General features: G+C 37.9%; 2 protein-coding genes across 4 annotated transcripts; one reads left to right on the forward strand and one right to left on the reverse strand.

Annotated features, from left to right (window-relative positions):
- Positions 1-9,790: 9,790 nt before the first annotated feature.
- On the forward strand, positions 9,791-14,007 carry LOC122669361 (60S ribosomal protein L3-like). 2 transcript variants are annotated; one of them, XM_043866115.1, is made up of 6 exons: positions 9,791-9,892; positions 10,651-10,749; positions 11,617-11,727; positions 11,905-12,209; positions 13,108-13,517; positions 13,634-14,007. In XM_043866115.1, exons 2-6 carry the CDS (start codon positions 10,665-10,667, stop codon positions 13,890-13,892), a joined length of 1,170 nt encoding a protein of 389 aa, XP_043722050.1. In that variant the 5' UTR covers positions 9,791-9,892; positions 10,651-10,664; the 3' UTR covers positions 13,893-14,007. The 2 variants fall into 2 exon arrangements, with proteins under 2 accessions (XP_043722050.1, XP_043722058.1); XM_043866123.1 differs by having other exon boundaries at positions 9,857-9,879.
- Positions 14,008-18,066: 4,059 nt separating this feature from the next.
- Positions 18,067-24,271, reverse strand: LOC122645487 (glycine-rich cell wall structural protein 2-like). 2 transcript variants are annotated; one of them, XM_043838808.1, is made up of 9 exons: positions 24,120-24,271; positions 23,719-23,841; positions 22,704-22,784; positions 22,473-22,561; positions 22,288-22,362; positions 19,123-19,184; positions 18,966-19,025; positions 18,595-18,804; positions 18,067-18,476 (listed from the first exon to the last, which is right to left on the reverse strand). In XM_043838808.1, exons 2-9 carry the CDS (start codon positions 23,839-23,841, stop codon positions 18,385-18,387), a joined length of 792 nt encoding a protein of 263 aa, XP_043694743.1. In that variant the 5' UTR covers positions 24,120-24,271; the 3' UTR covers positions 18,067-18,384. The 2 variants fall into 2 exon arrangements, with proteins under 2 accessions (XP_043694743.1, XP_043694736.1); XM_043838801.1 differs by having other exon boundaries at positions 23,719-23,849; positions 24,129-24,268.
- Positions 24,272-25,443: the final 1,172 nt, after the last annotated feature.

Raw genomic sequence — 25,443 nt, forward strand, 5'->3', positions numbered from 1 at the left:
CACTTCTGAAAAAGTTTTATTTGCATCTGTATAGGTAATGATAGATCTACTTATATTTGGTCTGATCCTTGGATCTCTGAATTGCCTTCTTTTACTATTCTAGAGTCCTACATTCGGAATGAGTACATTGTACACTTTTATTGCTAATTTATTTTGTGGCTCTCAATGGAATGTTTGTTTGACTAACATCTTGTTTCCTACTCATATTGCTGCTTAGATCATAAAGACTCATCTCTCGAATGTTCAAAGTAGGGATGTATTTGTTTGTTCCAGTACCAAATCGGGTGCCCTGTCAACAAAACTTGTGGCCTCCAAAATACTTGCTGATAGTAGGTATGATGTGGGCTCTTTCTGAGAATGGTAACCTAAAAAGGTGGTGGAGATTTTATTGGAAATTGGGCATCCATCCAAAGTTTAAGATTTTTGGATGGCGAGTGTGTCGTTATGGTATTCCTACTAAGTTTAGACTTGTGTGGTTATCAGATGATTTAACTTGTGCATTTTGTATAGAGGAATATAAATCTGACTCTCACTTATTCTTATCATGCCTCTTTATCAAAATACTTTGGGTTCTTGGGATGTTAGGCATTCGTACTGAATTTTGGTCAAACACTTCTACCTTATTCCTTTTCATTTCTTTATTTTTTGCTGGGACATCAAATTTTTCTTCTTCTTTGGAATGTAAGTGGTTCTTTGGTGTAGTCTTTATAACTTTCTACTTCATTGGGGATCATTGCAATCTAGTCCTTTTGTGTTAAGCCTTGTAACCCTTATGTTATTATGCTTAATGTTCGCAAATGGATTGTGGATCTTTCATTAAGTAAATACCTTTCTAACTATCTCCTATCTGAGTCCTATTCCGAGTATTGTGTTGTCCCTTCATTCACTTGTAATCTTCTTCTTGATTTTATTTCCAAGCTACCATATGAGGATCATGCAATTAAGTTTGTGAATACTGCTTGACTACTAATTGTTTAGCAAGTTAGGCTGTTGTTCTATATGTTCGTAATCATGTGGTTTTTGTGGAGACCAATTTTGGTGGTGTAGGAGACAATATGGGAGCAATATCTTAGGGTTACTCCAAGGATTGCAAGGAGCTTTAGTGTTGGGAATCTTGAATCTAGAGATAAGAACCATTTCCAGTAAAGTGATGGAGTTGTTGACTAATGGTAATGGATCAAAGTAGTCTTGGAGCTCTTTCTGCCTTTTGGTTTATATTACCACAGTTTTGAAGTTTTTCCATTTGGTTACTTGAAATGTACAAAGTAATCTTATTTTTATTTATTTCATAAAAAAAAAAGGGCTCAATCATAGAAGCCAGAATCAAAATCGACCAACTTGATTCTTAAAACACTTGGAGGAGAGAGGGACGAAGTCTCTGTATATTATTTGGATCGAGTTTTACTTCACCATAGTGAGGAGACAATCTCTCAGTCCATTGGTTTTGGTGGTTGCATGGGACTCCTAGAATAGTGTTAAGGGCATTTTGGATTTCATGTAGGAGATAATAAAAGAATAATGACACCTTCAATGGCTAGATTCTCATCATCTAAGGAGAGAAAAATTTTGACATATTATTACTTTTAGGAGAAAGTTCTTCAAAGTTCAAACAAACGGCATGCGAAGTACACCAATGAAGAACAACAAAACAATTTCATAAATTATGGCCAAATAAATCATTTCATGTGAGGTTGAGAGAGGATGCTATCGTAAGGAGCTAAATAGAATGATATTTGAAAATACAAACAAATAGATAGGTACACAATATTGTGCAATTAAAACCGGAATCAGAATCCAAGAAATTGACTGAATCGAATTATACTAGGCCAATCGAATTTGAATTAACCATGAATGCACTTAGACCTTTATTATTTTACAAATTTTTCTTCTTTTTGTTAATAAATTGTAGAAAGCCAATGAACAAAACCTCTTGAAACTAAACTTACTAGAATTTATATTTAAAAACTCAAAAATTAAATTAAAGATAGGTGGAAATATTTGTTTCTTCTTTCCAATTTTACTTTTGAATTGAATCTCAATAAATTCCTATTGATTTTTATCATATTCGAATGAAAAATAGTAGAAGCCAATCTCACGCAAATTTTTATCCCCTCAAGGGAGGATAAAATCCAATGCACAAGTGAAGTGTATTGTTCGATGCACTGACAATGTTCACCACAATTGCGAGGATGAAAACTCTGTTGTTAAGACCTTGGTTCATACGATCAAGATAAAACACCAAATTTGACATAGGCTAATCCATAGGGAATATTGCTTAAATTTTGCAAGTTATTTACGATGTGCCTAAAACAAGTAGATTATTATTTTTATTTTTTTTTTTGGGTGAAAAACAAAACAAGTGGATTATAAGGCTAACTTCATACATGTTTGGCCAACGTATCGCTTATATCAGGCTGTGTACATATTCGTAAACCAATTAGGAGTATATTACTTTATTGCAAAAATTTAAATTTTAAGACTTTAAAATATAATAAAATTTTACCTTAGGATCCTTCTAGGCATCACTAGGCCTAGTGAATTTTAAGGAATACTTGAGTTAGTCCATGTGAAAAAAAAACAGTTGACTAAGAGATGCTTAAACCCTGATTCAGGTTTTCGTGAAATTATCAAAATACCATCGACTAAAAGATAGGGACTGAGATGGGTGAATCAGCCTACTCGGATTGAAATCCACCATGACCAATCTAGCCGATTCTACTCCACTTCTGGTCCATTTCATATTGGCACTTAAAGATTCGATTCCCGATTCCCTTTTTTTTTTTTGTAACCTTACTGGATTCTACTTTCAACGCCTTGTAACAATGATTTGGCTGGAAGAAATCGCCGTAGAGATGAAAGGTAACGGAGGAAAATTAAATCTTGTTGAGACCTCGATTTCCTGCGCCAAATACATTTAGACTGCAGAGGTTGCAACGGTATAGATAGGATCAGACATATCCGAGATCGGCCTCCAAAGCAATCAACGGAGTAACTCCGTTTAAATTTAAACCCTAACAAACAAAACCCTGCTAAATCCTTCCAGAAAACTGATAAACACCATCTACTGGAGATTAAAAAAAACTATAACAGAAAGAAAAAATAAGGTTGGAAAGAAAACATGAAACAAAGACTCGAATTAAAATGCAGTTCGTCAGAAATCTCGTGTGGAAAGCAATGCTCATCGCATCCATGGATGGCTGCTCTTGCACAAGTTGTTCATCATTCTACTGTATCACAATAAAACCAGTTACCGCCATTTTCATATCCAAGAATGAAAAAATTAAAAATGGAAACGAAAAAATATACCTAAAACACATTCTTTTCCCTCACTCCTGAACCTTCGAATAAGAAGATAAGAGATAGATTTGTGAAGGGAGAGGTCAGGGAAGAGAAGAATTTATACATGCGGATGGGATATTTGCCCTAAATCTCTAATGCCGACCTCACACGGAAACTGACTAGGTGCACGTGTAAAGAAATATATTATTCCCTGTTAGTTGGAGTACTACAAAAGCTACTCTACATGTTGATCTCCGTTCATTTAGAATCAAATATGTGCTTTCACTATCCTACTTTGTTAACTTATAACATTACACTGAGGGGAAAGTTCCTCACGATGCACAAGAGTGAGGATCATGGTTCAAGGAATCGATATTGAATCGGGCGTATCAGAATTAGTGTAGACCAATATGGAGTCTTGATTGATACGTTTTGGCAAATGTTCACCAAAAAGTTTCTTCTTGATAAGATTTTCATGATGGTCCATCGATATTTAGCCATATGAACAATAGTTTTTGGCCAATTGATAGTTGTATAAGTTGTACATCTTATGATTATCCACATGTTAAATTATATATTTAAATTTGATTTAAGGGCAAGAGATCTCTACTTGATCGCATGGTAATTATATCCATGCATCATTGTTTTTTTAAGCAGTCCATGCACTACCTTCTCATAATCTCTAAATTTTAAAAGCTTTATTTTGCCACCCGATGAACTATTTATAGTTTGAAAGACATTTAAGAAAAGCATCTTAAAGTCTACTTTGCATAAAATTTGGGTTTCATTCGATGTGCCATACAACAATTATAGTTAACTTTAACCTTAAATTATATAATTAACTACATTAATAACCTTTTAAGCTCAAGCATGGATTTAGGTTTTAGTATTGTATTAGTCATATCAGTATGGACGACAATCGATATTAATACTATACTGATACATATTAATTTGTACTGTCAAAAATGTATACCTTTTATTTTTGGGTTGTATTAGAATCAGGTCAATATGACTGATATAGCAGAATTGGTATTGATATCGATATCAACATCAATGGTGGCTGATACCAATGCGAATACCATGAACTAAAACCTTTTGCCTGAGCTGAAGCCTTAATTTTTATTTTTTTTAAATAAAAAACTCAAACTTTAAATCACATTTTAAAAAAATAATGATAATAAGCCTTTGATGACAATTCAACAGATCATATTCCATCCATCTAATGCGCAGGTAAGCATATAAAATTATAAACGGTAATTAAGTAACACGAAATACAATACCAAATAATTAACCAATATGCTATATATGACATAAATATGAGATTATATGGTTATGTGTCCTCATACATATAGAGAAACATGCCATGAGGCATCATTATATATAACCCACATATCGATCATTCGTATATTATATATATATTATTATAAATCGGATGCCAAAGCAATATAAAGTCTAGACATGCTTCTCATCATCACCACGACGGCACTTAGGTCCTTCATAATTAAGCTTTCGCTCTTGCTTCTTAACGTCACCATCATAGCCACCATCATCCCCACCATGACCATGACCATGACCATAGCCATGACCATAACCGTCACCATCATAATCACCATCATCCCCATCATGATCATGACCATCGCCATCACCAAATCCATAACCATAGCCATACCCAAACCCATACCCATAACTATGTTTATCATCATCATCATCATCACAATCATCATAGTCATCATCATCATCATCATTCTTTTTGTAAGCATCATGGTTATGATCATCCTGATTATCATGCTTACCATGATCAACTTCATCGCCCTTTCTATCACGATCACCCTGACCGCATTCAGAACCATCACAGCCACCGTGAGCATCATGATCATGATCATCCTGATTATCATGCTTACCATGATCATCTTCATTGCCCTTTCCATCATGGTCACCCTGACCGCATTCAGAACCATCACAGCCACCATCATGATCATGACCATCCTGATCATCATGCTTACCATGATCATCTTCATCGCCCTTTCCATTACCGTCACCCTGATCGCCGATAGGACTACCGGCCGGGGATAACCCATTCTGACCTTCATAAGTGAGTTGATATGGTTGGTTATCGTCTTTTGGGCTTAGTGTTTTGCGTGGAACAGCACCTTTGGAGCGCCCAAGAGCAGAGTCATCGCCTGCAGCGCAGCAAGAAGCAAAGGCCATGACAGAAGCAATGAAGAAGAAGAAAGCTACAAAGTTGCTCATATTTGCTAACTCTCTATATTACTTTCTCTGTCTATCTCTCTGTTTGTGATAACCAAGTTGTGCTGAGACATTCAGATTTATATAGACTTACATGGACTGAGGGGGGTCAATTTCTGGCCTGAACCGGTTTATCGACCAAAAATCGAATTGGGTTTGGTTCCATTTGGATTTTTATTAAGTTGGTATAAATCAAAACCAAGCTGGACCGACAGAACTGGAAACGAATTGAACCCACATAAAAAACAGGAAAAATTATTATAAGCTATTTTTTAATTAATCTCTTATTTATAAATATGAAAAAAAAAAAAAAAAAAAACTGAATTCTGGTAAAAGACCTAACCAAACCCTTATAGGTTTGGAATTTTATGAAAACGGTAGAAACCGAATCTGGCCCGGAATGAAACAAAAAACCATACCGAACCTAGAAAAAAATGGTACCAAATGGGAAAAACCAATTATTATTATTATTATTATTATTAATGTTATTTTTGCATTAGTTGTTTTAATGTGTATATAAATTAATCGAAATCAAAATAGTAATAACCCGATAATGGATTGATAAGAGCCCATTAAGCCAACCTCATAAACGATCGAAGTGAACCAGACCAAAACTGATAAAATCAAACTTCAACTAAAATAGTTTGGTCTCGATTTAGCTTAATATATATCAGTTTGAAACGGGTTCACCCTGACCAAAACCAGACTGTACTGACCGATTAACACCCCTATATGGACTCTTTCGTATCTAAAATCATTTAACACCTTTGTCCAATAAAGATGGATTCTTCCATAGAACTTGTGATTTGGGTTACTCATCATTATCCATGAAAATATCTAAAATGTCTGATTCTGGGTTTCTGATGCTTGTTTTGGTAGATAAACTTCATGGATGTTTAAGAAAGTCCATCTTCCATGGAAGCTTGTATGAGAAGGACATGGGCTTTTAAATGCGCCATTGTTGTTTAACTAGCTCTAGCCAATGGTCTAACCTTGCATTGAAAGGCATAAATAGTGAAAGATCCATGCATTATATTGAACTATTTGTCATTGCTTGCCTGATTAATGAGTTGGTTTGGGTGAAGACATAAACAGGTTGGTCTGGAATGAGACACTGATGAAGTATAATAAAGCCTTTATCTATTGCTCTAAGCAAACTCAAGCGAGTTCTTCTAAGATATTTCAAGCTACCAAATTAAATTCTAGCCCGTGCTTCAACAACTAGAGAGAGAGAGAGTCATAATCGTGTATCAATAAGCTTAAAAAAATGACATAATCTATATTGAGATGTTCGAAGTTATAGAGGTATAGTCTCACATTGATAATCTACTACAGTGATTAAGATCAATTAATCAACCCAACTAACTACCTATGGAGATCGATCAGATCTTTATTGGAAGCCATTAGATCTTTAAATATTAGTATCAATATTTGACTCATGTAGTTCTGCTTATATGCTGCTTCGTTGATTGATTGGTGGCTTACCGATTGGAGTGCATGCCCCCCATGAGGTTAAGAGATCAATTCTCATGGTTTGCATATTTATGCCAGAAAAAAAGCACCATGGCCCCTAGATAGTGGTTTAAGCCCACTGACTAGCTGAATGGGTTGTGAATACTAAATATCCTTGTTAAAGCTAATAGACTGTACCCTTTCCACCAGAGATATAGAGGTTCTTGCAACTGAATCTGTGACACTTGGTCCCTGAGCTTAATAAAGGCTTTTTTTTGCGATATGTTTTTCACAAATATGGCAAATTTTGACTTGCACTGTATGCTCAGTGGCATCAAAGGTGATATTACAAATTTTAATAACTCCGTGATAATTATCAAGATGTGAGAGACACACATACAATTTATTTTTTTTAGATACTGCACATGTAAATAAGTGACACATTTGGATTTGGCATATGTAAAATACTTAAATGGATTGGATACTCATTATTTATGGGAAAGTTATCACTATGTCCAGTGAAGTATAATGATTTACTATTCGTCACATGACAATACATGAGTAAATCTTTACAAGTAAGAATCATGTAAACATTTCATTGGTAGTATATCAACTTAAAATGTGTAGAGGAAGTAACAACAACAACAAGCTTAATCTTATCCCAACTTAATGGGGTCAGTTATATGGATCCAAACAAAACAAAGTAGGTAAAACCGAGGTCTAAACAAAAAGGGGAATGAAGAGATGGGAAAAGAAGGATGGGGAGTGAGATTGGGGGGGGGGGGGGATGACAAATGAAGGATGAAAGTAAGAGAAAGGAGGTACAACTCAGCAAGACAAGAGAATCTCAGCTAAATGGGGTCTATTATATGGATCTTTGTCCTCCAATAGACTTTATTTGAGATCATACTTGGTACAAGACTTAGACTATGGATGCCCTTCCTCACAACTTCTACTATGATCATTTTAGGCCTGTCCCTAGATCTTTTAACTCCTTCAATTGGGATCATATCACTCCTCTTTACTAGGGCGTCCTGTTGCGTGTGAAAACCTCCATCGCCCGATTTGCCCACGAATGAGCCTGCAAAAAACCGAGTGAGTGCAAGAGAGCCGGTGTGGCTCCGGCCCATGACTCTTCGATGCACAAGTCAGGTCTCCAGTGCAACAGCGTAACAGCTAGTAAAAAGTGAGATGATGAATGGTACTCCATACCTGGGTATTTATAGAGCGAGGATGAGGTGAGGCGGTTGGGAGAGTCCTAGTATGGTAGGAGTCCTTTTGGAAGGTTCTATTGCGCAGAGCGGTGTGGAGAGTCATTTTCGGGGTCGGACTCTTGTTAAGGTAAGAGTCCATACTTGGCGTGATTCCGTATCGCCTTGGGATTGTGGCTCGATCCTTATCCCATGATTCTCGGGACGTGCTGATGTGGCTCTGCGATTCTCGGCGGGCCATTATGAGGACCTTGGTGGAGGGCTCGGCCTCAGAGGTCGGCCAGTGAGGTCGGCATGGGAGGTCGACCTCGACAGTCACCTCGGCCTAGGCCGCCCTTTGTATGCTCGGCCGGAGTTTTAAGGCTGACTTGGGTGATGTGTCGCGGGCTCGGCCGAGTGCTCGGCCCAGCCATGCGACCTGACGGAGATCGGGTCGGCCCGATTTATGATTCAGCTTGGTTCGATTCTTGGGGTGACTTCAGCTCGGCCACATGGCAGCTTCTGACTGGTGAGGTGACTTTATGCTGTATCACGTCCCTAGACCACCGCTGAACATGATCATACCACCTCAAACGACTTTCTCGGAGTTTGTCATTGATCAGAGTAACTTTGAATCAGAATTGAACAACTTTCCTTGCTTATTGGGCTAAATTTATCCCTTGAGATGAGTATCACATGGACTAACCCAACCCATCTGTCAAGTGGCAAAAAGTGAAACATTATGCATAGTGATGCCTTGAAGGACCCAATATTTAAAATATGGGGAAATCATGAATCATGTAGTTATCCATGTAACAATGGAAGGTGATGCTTTCCAAAATTCACAATACAAATCTATGCCATTCATTCTTGCATTTCTTATTTTTTTTTAAATTTGAACCGTTTGTTCTCACTCAAAGTTAGGAGAGTACCTAGTAATGTTTAGATTAATGGTACATATGGATGGACATACAAGGGATGTATGTTAATACAAAATGAGATATTTGATTGAAGGAAAAAAGTTTTGTGGGGGAGTATATCGTCCATGCGGCCATGCCCAGACGAATTGTTATCCTCTCCTGTTACAGTATGATGTTGTACTGTATCGTGTGGCGCTACAGAGGCCATGTGGCACAGCAGGCCCCACACGATGCATATGGCCTATGCAACCGTCGCACGATGCATTACAATACCCTGCTGTAACAGGAAAGGATAAAAATTCCTGACACAGTGGTGGGGGGAGCGAGATGACCACCCCACCACGAAGCTTCCATGCACGCGCGCACTCCCCCTTGATTGAATTAGATTCTAAAAATTGACACAGATTCATTTGCAAAAGCATCTCTATCCTACTGTTAGAATAGACTTATCATTTATTCACGTGAAACAAATACCTTGTGATATTTGGAAAATATCAGACGGTTGTGGCAAATTATTATTTGTTAGAAAGGTTTTCTTTGGCCGTTTTTTGCCGGCATAGGCTACCAATCGTATAAGAAATACTCTCCCTTAAAATACATATGGGTCATTGGGTCGGATACAGAGTCACCGATGATCCAACCGGACCAACACAATTGCATAAACCATGAGGGGCAAAATGGGGAAGAAGGAGAGATCAGAGGCTCATAGCTATATAAAACCTCGACTAGGGTTTTGAGCAGAGGTCTCTGAAGCGGGTGACTGACGCCGCAGGAAGGCTTCCCCCATTTTCGTAGGGCGTTGAGGTGACTATCTCTCTCTTTCGATCATTCTCAGTTCTTCTAGCCGATCTTCTTCGGTTCTTGTTTGTGTGTTTGAGTTTATCATCTCGTTTGTTAACGAAATCTGGTGTTTCCATTTTCTGGCTTCACTTTTATTGATCTTCATCTGCATATCTTCCGATTCTGGGACTTCCGATTATTGAAGGCTAGGGTTAGGGATTTGATTATTGCGTTTACTTACTTGTGCATGTTAAACTGTGTAGCTGCTCTCTTCATTTTTATTCCCAAAAGGAGAATTCATGTCATCGAACAAAAATTTTTTATGAACATGATGTGCATTGTTGTTGAACGCCTCTCCCTCTCTCCAAATTACCTCTTTAATTATTTTTTTTAAATGAAAAAATCGTGGAGCATAACTAAATATCAGGTCGAGCTTTTCTCTTTGCTTTTTTTATATTTGCATTTGTTTGGATATCCTTTGATATGTGATGGACTGATGGGTTCCCACTCCCCACACTTGATTGATTTTTGTAACCAAATTTATATGCTTAATTTTTCAGTTTTTTTTTTTTTTTTTTTGGGGGGGGGTGGGGGTGTGGGGGGTATTGATGACGATAGAAATCTTTCTACTAGTTGTTTCATTATTTGATATCTTTTTCCTCTCAATGCTAGCCATCTATTTCGTTCTCAACTTCTATTCGTTGCGGAATAGCTTGTGTTGTGTTCCGTTGAATATTGGTTCTCCGTACAGTGAGTTTTATATTTTAAATTTTTTTCCCCAGGGTGAGGGAGAAGGATGTCTCACAGGAAGTTTGAGCACCCTAGGCATGGTTCCCTTGGGTTTCTTCCGAGGAAGCGGGCTTCTCGTCATAGGGGAAAAGGTATTTTTCTTTTGTATTATTTTGGAGCTTAAGTGAATATCTCATGTTACAAAATTTAGCGATCTAACATCTATGATATGATGTATTGTAATTGTTCGATGTACATCCTAAAATCACATTTCTCAGTTCTGGAAACTGTAGGTTTTTGGTTACCGAAAGGAATAAAAATTGGAAAAGAAAATTACACAATGTAAGAAATAATAGTGTGTTGCTCAACAATGTGAGAAATTTTTTTGGGCATGATATGTTAGATTTTCATGCTTGCAACTAGAAGTACCAAATTTAATATTATTATGTACAGCACGTTATTATTTATTATTATATTTTCTGATTTTACCAATAGAAGCTGACACTAAAAGAGGTTCATTGGATTAATTTAAATCAAAGCTCTTCGTTTGGCCATGCCATGTAAGTTGATTTATTTCCTTCGAAGTAAGAATTTTTTTATAAAATAAACCTTCCATTGTTATTGTAATTCTGTACCACTTGAGCTTGGGGCATCAGGATTTAGTGCCATAACAAGGTCAATTTGGGATAAATAGAATGTCAATTCGAAATCATTCATTTAGCAAACCCTACTTTTCCAGGTTATTGTTGTCACCGGATGGATTTTTGCTTATTTGTTGCTCTTCCCTATACAATTATGTTTTCAATTCTCTAGTATGACTATTGTTGTAGGATGGTCTCATTTTGTTAAATTTTTGTTCTCTTCTTCCAACAGTTGGGAGCATACCCATTTTCTGGACAACTTGGTCACATGATATCACATTTTTTTATCATCTTTTTTTTCCAAGGGTTTTATATTAAAACTTTTGCATATGCCTTATTCACTCTAATATCTTTATTCTGCGTTGTTGACCTCTGCAGTGAAGGCTTTCCCCAAGGATGATCCAAGCAAGCCTTGCAAACTTACTGCTTTCTTGGGTTACAAGGCTGGGATGACACACATTGTTAGAGAGGTTGACAAACCTGGGTCAAGTAAGCAACTCTCTTGTGAATTTCTTCCTCCTGTTTCCTTGGGGGATTTTCATTTTTTGGGAGGTTACAAGCTTTGTATGTTCTATTTTGCTTATAAACTTCCTTCATTTTTGTTTTTCTTAGTTGCTTTAATGAATGTTATTTATTTTTAGTATCTAATTGTCATTTTCCTTGTAGAGCTTCACAAAAAGGAGACATGCGAGGCTGTGACGGTTGTTGAAACACCTCCAATGGTTGTTGTTGGGGTAGTTGCTTATGTCAAGACACCCCGTGGCCTTCGCTCTCTGAATACGGTCTGGGCTCAACATCTAAGTGAGGAAGTGAAAAGGAGGTTTTACAAGAATTGGTGCAAGTCCAAGAAGAAGGCCTTTACTAAGTATTCGAAGAAGTATGAAACTGATGAAGGAAAGAAAGATATTCAGACACAACTTGAGAAAATGAAGAAATATGCATCTACCATCCGTGTTTTGGCTCACACCCAGGTTCTAATTTTTCCTCCTCGGAATTGATGGCAAATTAAGAGTTGACATTATTTTTGTTTTTTAGAGTCTTGAGATACTATTGTACTTCACTTTTCCATTGTAGACTTTTTCCTGTTAATTGTAGGTTGATGAATTTTGTACCTCCTATTATTTTCTTGTGCACATTGCGTAGTTCAACACCAATAGTTTCTTATTTATGCATCCAATGCTGTACCTATTCTACTGAATGGTATATTTGTATCAGATACAAATTTCTGTCTTCCCATAGAACAGCCCCTAATGAAGCATGATACTGTGGAAATGTGTTACTAGGTATATGGTAAAAATACATTATATAATCAACACAGTTTCTAGTGTGAAAATGACTATATATATATATATATATATATATATATGTACCTTAAAACACAACTTATTTTTAAAATTAAATATTAGTTGCTTGCATGCAAACCTATTGAATGTTTACATTCACAATCAGTAAGGTATGGAGCTGGCATTAGGTTTGAAGCTGCTTCTAATTATTTTGTCTGATAGTTTGTCTATGGAAATCACCAACCGACTCACCTTGTTTTAGCAATTGAAGTTTCTTCATTGTCTGGTATTTTGTATTGAGGTAACAAATTTAGTTGTCTATGTGAAACTACTAGCATAAACATGGTGTGAGTTTTGAGGGAGCAAAATTTGGTTGGAACTTTGGGAATTTATGAATTTAGTGGAATGATATCATGTAATTCTTTATCTCGGCAACATTGCTTTTCAGGAAACCGCCATCTTAAAAAACATACGAAGGAATTATATTATTGGTGTCTTTGCATATGCAATTAGTTACGTTTAGCACCCTGATGTTCTGCAAATTCATTATAATTTGAAGTATGCTTTATTATGATATGCTTTGTAGATAAGGAAGATGAAAGGATTGAAACAGAAGAAAGCACATCTGATGGAGATCCAGGTAAATGGTGGAACTATTGCACAGAAGGTGGACTATGCATATGGTTTCTTTGAGAAGCAGATCCCTGTGGATGCTGTTTTCCAGAAAGATGAGATGATTGACATCATTGGTGTGACTAAAGGTAAAGGTTACGAAGGTGTTGTCACACGTTGGGGTGTCACCCGTCTGCCTCGTAAGACCCACAGGGGTTTGCGCAAAGTGGCTTGTATTGGTGCATGGCACCCTGCCAGGGTCTCCTTCACTGTTGCCAGGGCTGGTCAGAATGGTTACCACCACCGTACTGAAATGAACAAGAAGATCTATAAGCTTGGAAAGACTGGGGAAGAAGGCCACGATGCAATGACCGAATATGACAGGTTTGTAACTAATCCTTTTGGGCTAGACTTAAATCTTTATAGCAAAATGTATGTTGTACATGTAACACAATGATAAGTGCCTGGTGTTTCTTGATTTGTTCACAATTATGAAACAGGACTGAGAAGGATATAACACCCATGGGTGGCTTCCCTCACTATGGTATCGTCAAGGATGATTACCTCTTGATCAAGGGTTGCTGTGTTGGGCCCAAGAAGAGGGTTGTTACACTCCGCCAATCCCTTTTGAAGCAGACATCTCGCTTGGCCCTTGAGGAGATCAAGCTCAAGTTCATTGATACTTCCTCGAAGTTTGGACATGGTCGTTTCCAAACCACACAGGAGAAGCAGAAATTTTTCGGGAGGCTGAAGGCTTAGGTATGAGATTTGATTGGAATTTTGGCTACAGTTATGTGCCAGAGATTGGTTTTCACATTTTTGTTTTGGACGGTGCTTTCCATATTTTAGCCAAGTTACTGGGTGTTACAATATTTTTGTTTCGTTGGATGAAAATTTAGAACAGCTAATCATGTTCTAATCATGACAATATTTAGTTAATCTATGTTTTTGGTTGCACAATGGTTGATGGTTGTCATTAAATCTCTGGTTTTCGTATGTTTTGGCAAATTAGCTTTGCATTTGGTTGTACTACAGCGATGTAAAGGGAAATGGATTTAGGTCATGGAATTGTGTTAGCTGAATTGGACCACTGATCTCTCCTCGTTGATTTGTTGAATAATATTCACCAATATTGGTGAGTTAACTCAGTATTTGTCCCTAATCCTTGTAGTAGGGGTTGTTTGGATAGATGTGAAGTGATGCACAATTAACGCAAATGCAGTATGTTACACAATTATTCTTAGTAATGTGTACAAAATTTTGCACTCCAATTACATTTAGGGATAAATCATGCAGCGAGGCTTGTTCCTTCTCCCAGACATAGTTGTGCATGAAATGACCAGCACAACCCTAGTCCTTTCTACCTTTCCAGGGAGTGCATCGGTCATTTTGTTCGTTGCTGTGGACGCAGGTACATGCCTTGCTATGTGATTGGTTAGCGTTCTTTTTCCCTTTTATTTAATATGCATTTCATTTCACATCTAACTGAATGGTTCCTAAGGTCTGATAGCAAATGCAAGAATAGTGTACTAGTTGATCAAGTGTTTGAAGTAACCAATTTTGATGTGATGTGGTGAGTTATCATAACTCCCATCCCCTATTGTTCTTGTTCTGAAAGCACCTTTCTCCACTGGATTACGGGGTGGGTAAAAAGATTCTCTCTATGGATGGAGAGAAACTGAGCCCCTGATGATATATTGTTACTTGAAGGCAAGGTTCAAAATCCATCGGTCATTGCCAAAACCTTTCTGGATTGGATCGGTACAAATCAGTTTGGATTGGTCAAAAAATCTCTAAAATTATTTTTTTATGGATTAGGTCACGTATTGGCCAAAGTTGGTGGGTGTTTGATCTCTGGACTGGATCGCTTGATATTATTTGGATCAGATCGATCAATATCGGTTAAGATAATATAAAAAATAAATAAATAAACCTAAAACTTTGAAAAAATAAAAAAATATTCAGTCTGATCAGATTGATCGATCCAAGGAATGATTTAGTCAAACATTGTTGTATCGGTCTAATCTCAGGATCGGCCTTGATCGATATTGATCCGAGATCCAGAACCATGCTTGAAGGTGGTTTTATTAAAGAATTGTAGATTTATGTACTTATAACAAGATAGTAGAGTGTTCTTGCAATTTGACTCTTCTCCATGGCGGGAGCTAGAGGGGTGTTTGGATCATTTCATAGCCCCCCGCCCCCCCTGTTTTTGCTGGGCTGGATCCTCCAGCTCCTGCCCCAGCTGGAGGATAGCCACGTCCGTGTTCTTGAGGTGGTGGGGTATTTATGTTCTTATAATTGATCTGATAGAAAGAACGGTAACCAGTCGTGATGGTCTTAGGAGAAAAAACAGGAGAAAGAATGCTAACCGGTCATGCGTTTAAACAGGGAAACTGCTTTGTTGTCTGGAAATGACCTCCTTGCCCCCATGGGATTTCCATGTTTTCATGGGGCAAGTTGGTCATTTCCAGGCAACAGGATGATTTCTGTGTTTGGGCTTGGGTGGCATGCTAGGTGTGCAGCCGGGTAGTGTGCTCTCACACTTCTTGTTCTTATAATAAGATGGGTCTTTCTTGTGAGAGCGAGCTCCTGAGGAGCATTGATACTACGTTCCTTTCGAAGATTTAGGCTTGTTACAGTCGTCCTCTATGAATGCTGAAGTATCTCCTCAATCAGATATGATGGCCCTTCGGCCCCTTCCTGAGTATGATGAACTGATCTTAGCATAGGAGGCAGAAGCAAGGGTCAAAAAGCAAGACAATTAGGAACTGTAACCATCACTTTTTGAGCTGATTGTTAAATTCCGGAGCTGCTGAATCATTGAGATGGCAACTAAGCCGATTAGGCACCTAGGGATGTGTATCCAAATCCCCAGGTGTTTACGTTGTGGAGCAACTAATTTTTTTGTTCAAATTACAATATTTGTGTAAAATTGGGGTTTCGGATCCCCTTCAACTACTTGGGTGTCCAATTCCTCTTTAACCATCCATGGATACGCATCCCAATACCTGTCAACACCTGGGGATGTGTATCCAAATCCTCATCGCCGTTTGATAAAAACTCGCCTTAACTAGTAACTACTTGTTTCATGTTAGGCGCGTCATGCATAACTCTGATTGGTTTTAGTGGGGGAGAGCTTCACAACCCCTGGAATCGTTCGATCAAAATTTTCGACAACCTATTCGGACCAATATTTCACCAGTCTCATGTTCCTAAATTCGTAAAATTGAATTTTCCTAGGTTCAATGGGGGATGAAAACACCACGAGTTGGGCATGCTGTGTAGAATAATTTTTTAATTTCCATCAGACACCTGAGGAGAGAGTAGCACTAGCATTGTTCCACTTGGAAGGTGATGCACAATTATGATACTGGTTCTTCAAAAGAAAGACGTAGAGGAGATCTCTTGGCATAGATTTTGTGACGGGTTGCATGTTAGATTCGAACCAACCCAATTTCCGAATTCTTTTGGGAAGTTGGCCAAGCTACAACAAATGATCCACTACACTTTCAGCAGCTATTGGACTGCAACCACTCGCTTGAGAGAATAAGCATTACGCCTAATATACGAGGTTAACATACGAAGCCTACAACCAAGTATTAAGGGAAAATTACTTGTACACCCCCTATACTATTGCCCGAATGCTTGATGCACCCAATTTTTCTAATAATTATTTGGAGCCCATGAAACATGTTGGTGTTGGTCTGCTATCAGTGGTTGAATGAAAAAGTCCATCTTATTCTCACCCCTAACCTCCAGGAAAAACCTAAAATTGAAAATATAAAACCCAGCCCTAAGGTTTTTCTTTACCATTTACTGGCACCATCAGTGAAGCTCTATGAGGCAACTTTACCTTTTTCGAGGTTAGGAAGATCAGACTATTCACTCTCTCTTCTCCGGCAGTGACGGTTGAAGAGATTCTTCTCATAGTTCTTGTGTATGTGATTTATCCATACCTCAATCATCTCTCTCTTTCGATCTGGGTTTTCAAGAGCCGCCATTGCTGAACACTGAAAAGACCGGTGAGGGCGTGGAACCATGGAAGACGGGATACAAAGAAGAGAGATTGGAGCCAGAGTCGGAGTATTACCTCATTTGAGAAGGGATCAGGGATTTCACTTGCGTGGTAGCAGATGACATCTTATGTTGCTTCGATTAGGGAAACTGTATGTTTTCGTTCTGTAGAGACCAAATTTCACATGTTCATTGCTGCTTAGCTTATCCCTCCGTAAAAGCTTAAGAACCCCTAAAGTTTAGTGGGTTTTTTTTTTGGGGAGGGTGGGGTTATTGAGATTTGAGCCATTTTTGGGATTCTTATCACTCGTCTATTCGTCTGTTATTTGGATGGGCATTTGACCATTCCTCTCCGGTGACCTAACTAACCTATAGGGACTAATTGTAAGAAATCTTAAAATGCAGGGACGCTTCAAGTAATAGTTTCAAACATCAGGGGTGTCAAGCAATCGGACCATAGTGAAAAGGTGTAAGCAATTTAGCAAATAGCAATCACTATCTGGAATGAATTTGCTAAATACTCTACTCACAAAACAGAGGAAAACCCACCCTGACCTTGAAGCAGTTTTAAAAAAACAAACGCAGTACTCTTTTTACCAGAGAGAACAAAACAAAAACAGAGCTAGTGTGTCCTATTCGTTTCTAGAATCAGTAATCGGGTTAGCAAAGGAGAACATATCGCACTCCATCGTCCTTGGCCGGAATACTATTTTCCCCTACATAAACATACCCACCTTGCAGCAGTTGTATAAATGATTTCCTTGCAAGTTAAAAAAACCCATTAATGCCAAGAATATAGCAATTCCAAAGGTGATCCAGGCCAATCCCGATCCTGAACAGATAGGAATTAGCCCAGACTGATCTGATCAACTAACTAATGAATCTGGTAAGATGGACATAAAGTAGGAGTTAAGAATGAAAGAATGTACTGCTCTATTATTCCTACAAAAAAAAAAACATCGGATAAATTGTACAATTTTCCGGATATATAAAACACCTTGATTACTTGTCATCAATCAATGAGAAAATAACCCTACCAACCTACCTACAAAAACACAGCTGCCACAAACGAAGAACGCAGTGGCTCACTACTACTAATAATTAACAACTGGTTGACATTGCCTAAAATATATCAGTGAAGTCCATTCTTTTTTATAAAAACACGATGAGCAGAGCAGGCATCCAGAGTTCTCTTTTTCCACTAACCAAATGTCTTACCACACCACTGTCTAGTTTAAGCTGCTGCCTGGACTGGCCCATCTGATCTAAAATCACCACCACCACCACGACCACGTCCACGGCCCCTTCCCCTGCCACGACCACGCCCTGCAAAGTAAACAATTTTATTTGTTCAAGGCCAGTTTTTTAAGTTTCATTCAAAACAAAAACGAATACAACACAAATTTAACTAATGTTAATTGTGCATGTATGAATTTAGGTGTACCACGGCCTTGAGCAGGTGCTGCATCAACACCACTATTATAGTCATTGTAACCCCCAGATTCATGTTGCATATCACCACCATAGCCATAGCCTCTTCCACGCCCACGGAAACCACGGCCCCTTCCACGTCCTCTGCCTCTGCCACCATACCCACGCCCTCCATCCCAACCTCCATCTACATTGTTGTATTCACCTGGCCCATTGTTATTTCCTGCCGTACAAGAGGCCAAGATAAATTAGTTGCAGATATAACAGCTACGTTTGAGGTTCCTGTGCTCTCTGAATAAGTAGTTTTAAAGCTAGAAGACCTTTGCAGAAGTCACAATAGTATGGATCTTAGGACTATATATACTATAAAGAAATAGACAGTACCTCTTCCTCTCCCCCTTCCTCGACCACCACGTCCTCTGCCTCGCATGCCAGGAGAGCCCTCTGAATTACATGAGACAAGATAGAAATTTATACTAGACCGAGTATGAAAATATTATAAATTTTTGTTGGGGGAAGGGGTGGGGACAATTCGTATTACCTCCATCATATTCGAATTCAGTCCACGGCTTTACTTGATCAGCTGGTATAGGTGATTGGTAACTGCATTGACAGGCAAGAGAAAAAGTGCAATGCTTACAACCACAATAACAAGGACTGGTCTACAAAGGTAAAGTGAATGCAACTCGAGAAGCAACTGCGCTATTAAGGAAAGAAATCTTGATGGAAGGGAAAGGAAAGGGAAGAGAGATGAGATCAATCTGCTTGGAAGGAAGAAGAGAGAAGAAGAGATACTAATCTCATATACACTGCTCAACACCACCAAACTCTAGATACCAATCCCATATACACTACTCAACACCACCAAACTACTCTAGATACCAATCCCATATACACTGCTCAACACCACCAAACTCTTAAAACAAACTCATATTCGTTACTTAAATACTCTAATTGATAGGGATGTATTACATATAAAAAGAACTAAAAAGAAAGAAATAGCAAAAGAAGAAAAAAGGGGGAGGGGGGGGAGGGAGTACATCTCACAACCATTTTGGCCATGCAGGCACTCACAAGCACTTCACTATTCCATTCCATTCCATTCAATCTGTGTTCAAATTGCACGATTACATGGTAGAAATAAAAGAAACCAAAGCACTCCAGAAACTGAAACATACATAATGAAACTCTTATCTCTGCAGGAACACAACTACTACACTACACTTCTTCCTCCGAACTGGAGCATCCGAAGGCCTCTGTTGGACTTGGCCATACCACCTCAAACAACTTTCACCATCCTCATCTCCGCTACACTTAATTTATCTATATGAAATCTTAACTGCCCAACACTCCATGTCATACATACTTTATCCATCCTACTTAAAACCATATACTAAAGTTACACACCATATACTCCGTCTTCATTCTACTTAAGTTCACAAACTTGGTCCAACTTAAATAGCATCACAAATCGCATACAAACCCTTTACCAAAGGGGGTACCCTTTGCAAGAGGCTCCCGCCACTGAAGGGTCTGGGGAGGGTTATAATGTATGCAGCCGTTCTCCTGCTTCGCAAAGAGGCTGTTTCCAGGGACTCGAACCCGTGACCACTTGGTCACAATAGAGCAACCTAACCGTTGCACCAGTCCATCCTCATACACACCCTTCACAAAAAATATACATACATGATGCAGTCCACTTAGAAATTTATTGTTTAGTCAATGATGTATTTCAGGCCACGGAATGGATCAACGAACTAAGAGCACATCCAATACCTAGTTGGTGAACACCTAAAAGGCCATCTCAAAGTGGAGACCCAACCTATTTGCTGGAACTAACAATCTGCACTAAAAAAAGAATGGCAATGGATCTGGTTCATTAAGGAAGTAGGTTGCATACCCTCCCCCAACTGTCATCACCATGGCTAGGTCAAAAAAGAGCAGCATATCATGATTTTAGAGACCAGAAACAATCCTATGAATCTCAGATCAGGTTGAAATCAGCCCCATCAAAATCCAGAACCAGAGCTCAGATATCCATCATTGTGTAGGATATAGCTCCATTCATAACCATACATATAGAGGTTGAAATCAGCCCCATCAAAATCCAGAACCAGAGCTCAGACATCCATCATCATGTAGGATATAGCTACATGCATAACCAATTGGTCAGGTTGGAATCAGCCCCATCAAAATCCAGAATATGTCTTGACATTTACACAAGCCATCTAACAAAGTTTTGATGTGTAAATTAGGAAACTCATGTCACCTTTTGAAGGTGGTCTCATGAGCCAAGACGTTCAACTTTCACTCTCTACACTCCACCGACATACAATTTGTGTAGTTCCAACAAATTGACCATGTATGTCATACTTCAAAAAATCAAGACTTACCCAGAGAGCTACCATACCAAGTGGATCAGCTAATCCAAATATATTGTTATGCAGTTGCAAAGAAGAAGAGGACAGCATAGGCCCTACTTGCGTATGGCTCTTCCTCAGCCTGCGCATAGATTTCCTATGTTTGGTTGTGTAAGGATCTTCCTTAGTCTGCGCATAGTTTACCAATGATGGTTGGAAGTTCAGTTGTTAATCCGGTTAGTAGATGTCAGTTGCAACTGATTGTGTCCCATCTAACGCAATAAATATGTGTAAAGGGCAGAGATATTCGAGGTTTTTTATTTTTTTGGTGCAATGAGATATTTGCAGTACTACTAGGGAGATATTCTCATCTGGCTATCTGGTGAGCTTCCAGTAGCAATGCAGGTTGATTTCCAACCTTCTATCTCTTCTCCTATTTTCTTCTTACATTCATTCCAGATCAGTTTCCATCTCTCTATATCTTGCTTCTCTTATTAATATCCTCCTTAATACTGTTGAAAATTCATCAAATAGTTGAGCTTCTAATACCCCATTCTAGTACCTGCCAATACGTTGATTAGATCGAAGTATCAAACTACTATCGAATTTTTTTTGTTTCTGATTTTTAATATCAACAGCTAGTGCAAATGCACACATTTTTATCAATTTGAGCATCCCCTTCTCTTGAAGGGATATACCCCACCAGAATGGAATAGTGTCTGTTAAATAATGCAATTTACTATTGATTTATAATTTGATATTGCCTCCTGCATCCTGCAAAGAGGATGAGTAGGATGACACAAGCATATGAGGCATGCATGAGGAATGCCAATAGAAATGCCATCATTACCTAAGTACATAAATTTCAAGAATTTTTTTTTTAAAAAGAGAAAAGAAGAGGAAACATCAACATCATTAAGAAGTCACGAGAGATTGTCAGAAAAATCGCAGCATACGGATGCTATAATTTGCTTAACCCACAAATTTTTCACAAACAAAATGGTTGGAATCCCAAAACTAATTCATCATAAGTGGACTTTCAGTACATAAAGGATAAAGATTACTACATATGGCACAATATTAAGTTTTTAACACCCAATCCAAAATATACCACAACAGAGTATATTACTCCACAGAACAGATTCATAAAACAGAAGTATGGTTAAGGGACCCATGCATTAAAACTCATACACCTTGTGAATCAGTCCAATCCTGACGTGTCTGACAAGTTCTGGCAAATGAACAATGCATATCCACATTCTATTGGTTCACATGATAAGCCAGTGGAGGTACATAAATAAGAACATCATAGCAATATCATTGCAATTACAATTCTTGCCCCTTACCCAGTGGAGGATGTATCCAACTCTTTCTTGGACAAGATGATTGTAATCATTGAAACATGCCGCGTTGTTTCTAGGCTGCAATGGGAGGAAATATATTAGTTGACACGTTAACCAAACCAACAACATGACAAATGCATAATTTTATTTTTTTGGAGGGGGGAGAGAACAGATATTCTGGTCCTTACGGTAGTAAGCCTTCTTCCAGCGGCTCCCACATGTCTGTAATATCAGTAGATCCAATCAATGTGTTCTGATGGAGACCAACAATTCTTCTCTGAAAGATGAAAAGTATTTTTCTTATAAGGAAAAGGAGGACAAGTCTGGTTCTAATACTGCATGGCATATTTAAAATTCAAGCATGGCATATTAAAAATTCAACATAAACAAGACCATCAGTTGTTTCACATATAACCCACCTTAATGAGTTCAGCAATCATCACAGTCTTGTTGATAGCTCTCCCCATTGCTTTAAGGACAATTTCATTAGAACCCTTCTCCTACAGATAACCAAAAACACAAATGATATAGGACAACCAGAAAGAAGACCCTCCATCATAAAGAAAAGAAGCAAGCGATTAAAATGAATAATGCTTAAAATCAGAAGAAAACTAGGATAGAGATAATGATGGGATGTCATTTCTTCTACCAATCTCATCTTTTTCTGAAGTTTCACTTTCTCTTTTTCAATTTTCCCTTCTCAGAATAACCTTTTAGCCCTTTTGAGAACCCAATAGAGAAGGCTGGAAATTCTTAATACTTCCCTCCTCACTTTTATCTTATATTTGGCTCAAAAATATATACATAAGCAAATGAGAAATTAAAAGGCCGAACCATGGTCACTTGTACAGAACAACTCACATCCATATTCAATCAATTACATGATAGTTAGGTCAAGTAGCATATTTTTAAGCAAATAGGTTCCACAAGGAAAATACTGCTATATGTTCTTGATAAGGTTGCAGTTTGTCAGTGTGTCACGTCACTGAGAAATCATAACTAATGTAACAAACATCAATGACTACACCTTGAAATAGCAGAAAGATGGAAATTCCACATATTTTTCTTGAGATAATGCTCTGTGAATAAAGGAGTCACCGATGTAGTCAAACCAAATTGTTAAAATATATTCAAAAGAACCCCAACCCCCCCCCCCAAAAAAAAGCAGCAAAAGCCCCAAGATTTTAGTGCTAGAGCAAAGGTGTCCGAAGGAAAACATTCAAAGAAAATACGACCCGGAGAAGAGTAATAGCATAAATATCATAGTTAGTGTACATATTCCTCAACAGAGATTATGATGTCTTAAACACATTAAAACACAATAAAATAAATTATCTACAAATAATGCTTGAAGTAGCCAACAAAAGTAAATAGAGATTACTAGAAAATGCAAACAAAGTAACGAATAAAAACAAAAAGAGAACAACAAAATACCTGAAGCAGACTTGTAGCATAAGTAATGTAGTTCCTCATCCTCCCCTGAGTGGTTATCCGGATTTCATTCTCGTTAATCGGTGTGTCAGGCCTCGGCTTCTCCACCCTCTGGTACCGATCCATCTGACAGACCAAGTCAAAAGCGAAACAAAATAAAATCAAAACACAGAAACAATTCTAAACGGAAATGAGAACTCTAAAACACATCGAAACAAATACACCGATTACATATGTGACGATGAAAATAATATTGCCAAATCTAAGACTGAAAACCTCAATGATAAAAATAAGAACATCGAAGTTAAACAACCAGATCTGTAACCCCAAAAAATCGAGAGAACCGTAAAAAATTAATGAAAATAAGAGAAATTTTGAATAGATTAGGGTTAAGTGAAGAACACCTTACTCAGATAGTGTGAGGCGAAAAAGATATAACTCTGTAAACCTGCTCGCTCTCTCTTCCTCTTCTCTTCTCAGAGAGCACTCTACTGCGTTTTTTTCCTTCTCAATCCTCTGCTCCAAAAGCCGTCGAGTGGCGCCTCTCTATCGTTTTATAGTCGCGAAGACATCGGGCCGAACGGTTAGTCGGGTAGGGTTACGGTCACGGTCGCGGTCTTGTAGCCCAAGAGACCGGCTTCTTTCGCTTATTACTCGGACGGAGGGGTGTGTACTACACCCAACCTCTGTGGAGCCCACTACAGATGATAACAATAAGATGCTGATTTCGTGGCATGTATGACTCAATCGCTAATATTTTTTGCCAGCTGTACTTACACGTGTCTTTGGGCAGTGTACTTTAATTATCGGAAGAAGTAGGATGATTAGGGTTTTTAAGCCCTTTGGTTGTTGACTTTTACCCTTCACACGCGATTGAAACGTTTCAACGGTTAACTGTGGCTCTGACGGTTGTACACCTCTCTAACCTTGAGATATTTTAATGTCACTAATATTGTGATATTTGGACTTGTCACTGCATGTTTTGTGCATTCTATGAAAGGGCATGGGTGGTCCATGTGATATAAGAGAATAATATCTTCCTTTTGTCGCATTGTTAAAAATTTAAGCATAACTTAGGCAAAGGAGGCAGTTAAAATATGAGTTTAAATTTTTTCATAAAATTATGAGAATAATATCTAAATTGTATTGATATTTGTGTGATTGTTATAAGGGGAAGTTATAAGGGGAAAAAAAAAATTCCCACGAAGCTAGAGTGCAATTTCTATCTCATAAGAGTTTTTTTTGTTATTTTTTCTCTTGTTCTAAATATGTGGATTCCATGTGAATGATACATTTTTTAGAATAATCATTGGTGTGGCATGCATATTTGTCCCCACACTAACCACATCGTGGGGAACCCTTTCCTTTGTTATAAATATTCATCTTTGTTTAATATGGGGTTGAAAACGCCTGAAATTTTTCAGGCATCCAAAACCCATGATTTTTGTAAATAGCTAATTCACTTGTCGGAAGGAAATAATGCTAAAAAATCAATCAAACAATTCCTATGTTTATTTTAAAAAAAAAATCACTAATATTAATTTAATTACTTATAATGTCAATATTTGGAAAATTTATTAAATGCTATTTGCAATGTTTTTTTTTTTATGGGAATGCTATTTGCAATGTTGTATTTTTTCAAACATTAATTTCTTTGTTGGGTTTAAGATTTCATCAATATGAATGGTGTGGAAATCTTTTATAACTTTGTTCCACTTCCATTTGCCA

This window comes from Telopea speciosissima, chromosome 1 (genome assembly GCF_018873765.1).
Source record: "Telopea speciosissima isolate NSW1024214 ecotype Mountain lineage chromosome 1, Tspe_v1, whole genome shotgun sequence".
Lineage (NCBI taxonomy): Eukaryota > Viridiplantae > Streptophyta > Magnoliopsida > Proteales > Proteaceae > Telopea > Telopea speciosissima.

What these genes read in the sequence shown, in the direction of transcription:
- LOC122669361 (XM_043866115.1), top strand. Translation starts at nt 10,665, where the DNA reads ATGTCTCACAGGAAGTTTGAGCACCCTAGGCATGGTTCCCTTGGGTTT. An exon ending in TTCTCGTCATAGGGGAAAAG is followed by an intron (nt 10,750 to 11,616) that starts GTATTTTTCTTT and finishes TGACCTCTGCAG; the next exon opens with TGAAGGCTTTCCCCAAGGAT. An exon ending in GTGTTTTGGCTCACACCCAG is followed by an intron (nt 12,210 to 13,107) that starts GTTCTAATTTTT and finishes TATGCTTTGTAG; the next exon opens with ATAAGGAAGATGAAAGGATT.
- LOC122645487 (XM_043838808.1), bottom strand. Translation starts at nt 23,841, where the DNA reads ATGGATCGGTACCAGAGGGTGGAGAAGCCGAGGCCTGACACACCGATT. An exon ending in TTGGATACATCCTCCACTGG is followed by an intron (nt 19,185 to 22,287) that starts GTAAGGGGCAAG and finishes CTGTCAATGCAG; the next exon opens with TTACCAATCACCTATACCAG. An exon ending in AGCACCTGCTCAAGGCCGTG is followed by an intron (nt 18,477 to 18,594) that starts GTACACCTAAAT and finishes TTTACTTTGCAG; the next exon opens with GGCGTGGTCGTGGCAGGGGA.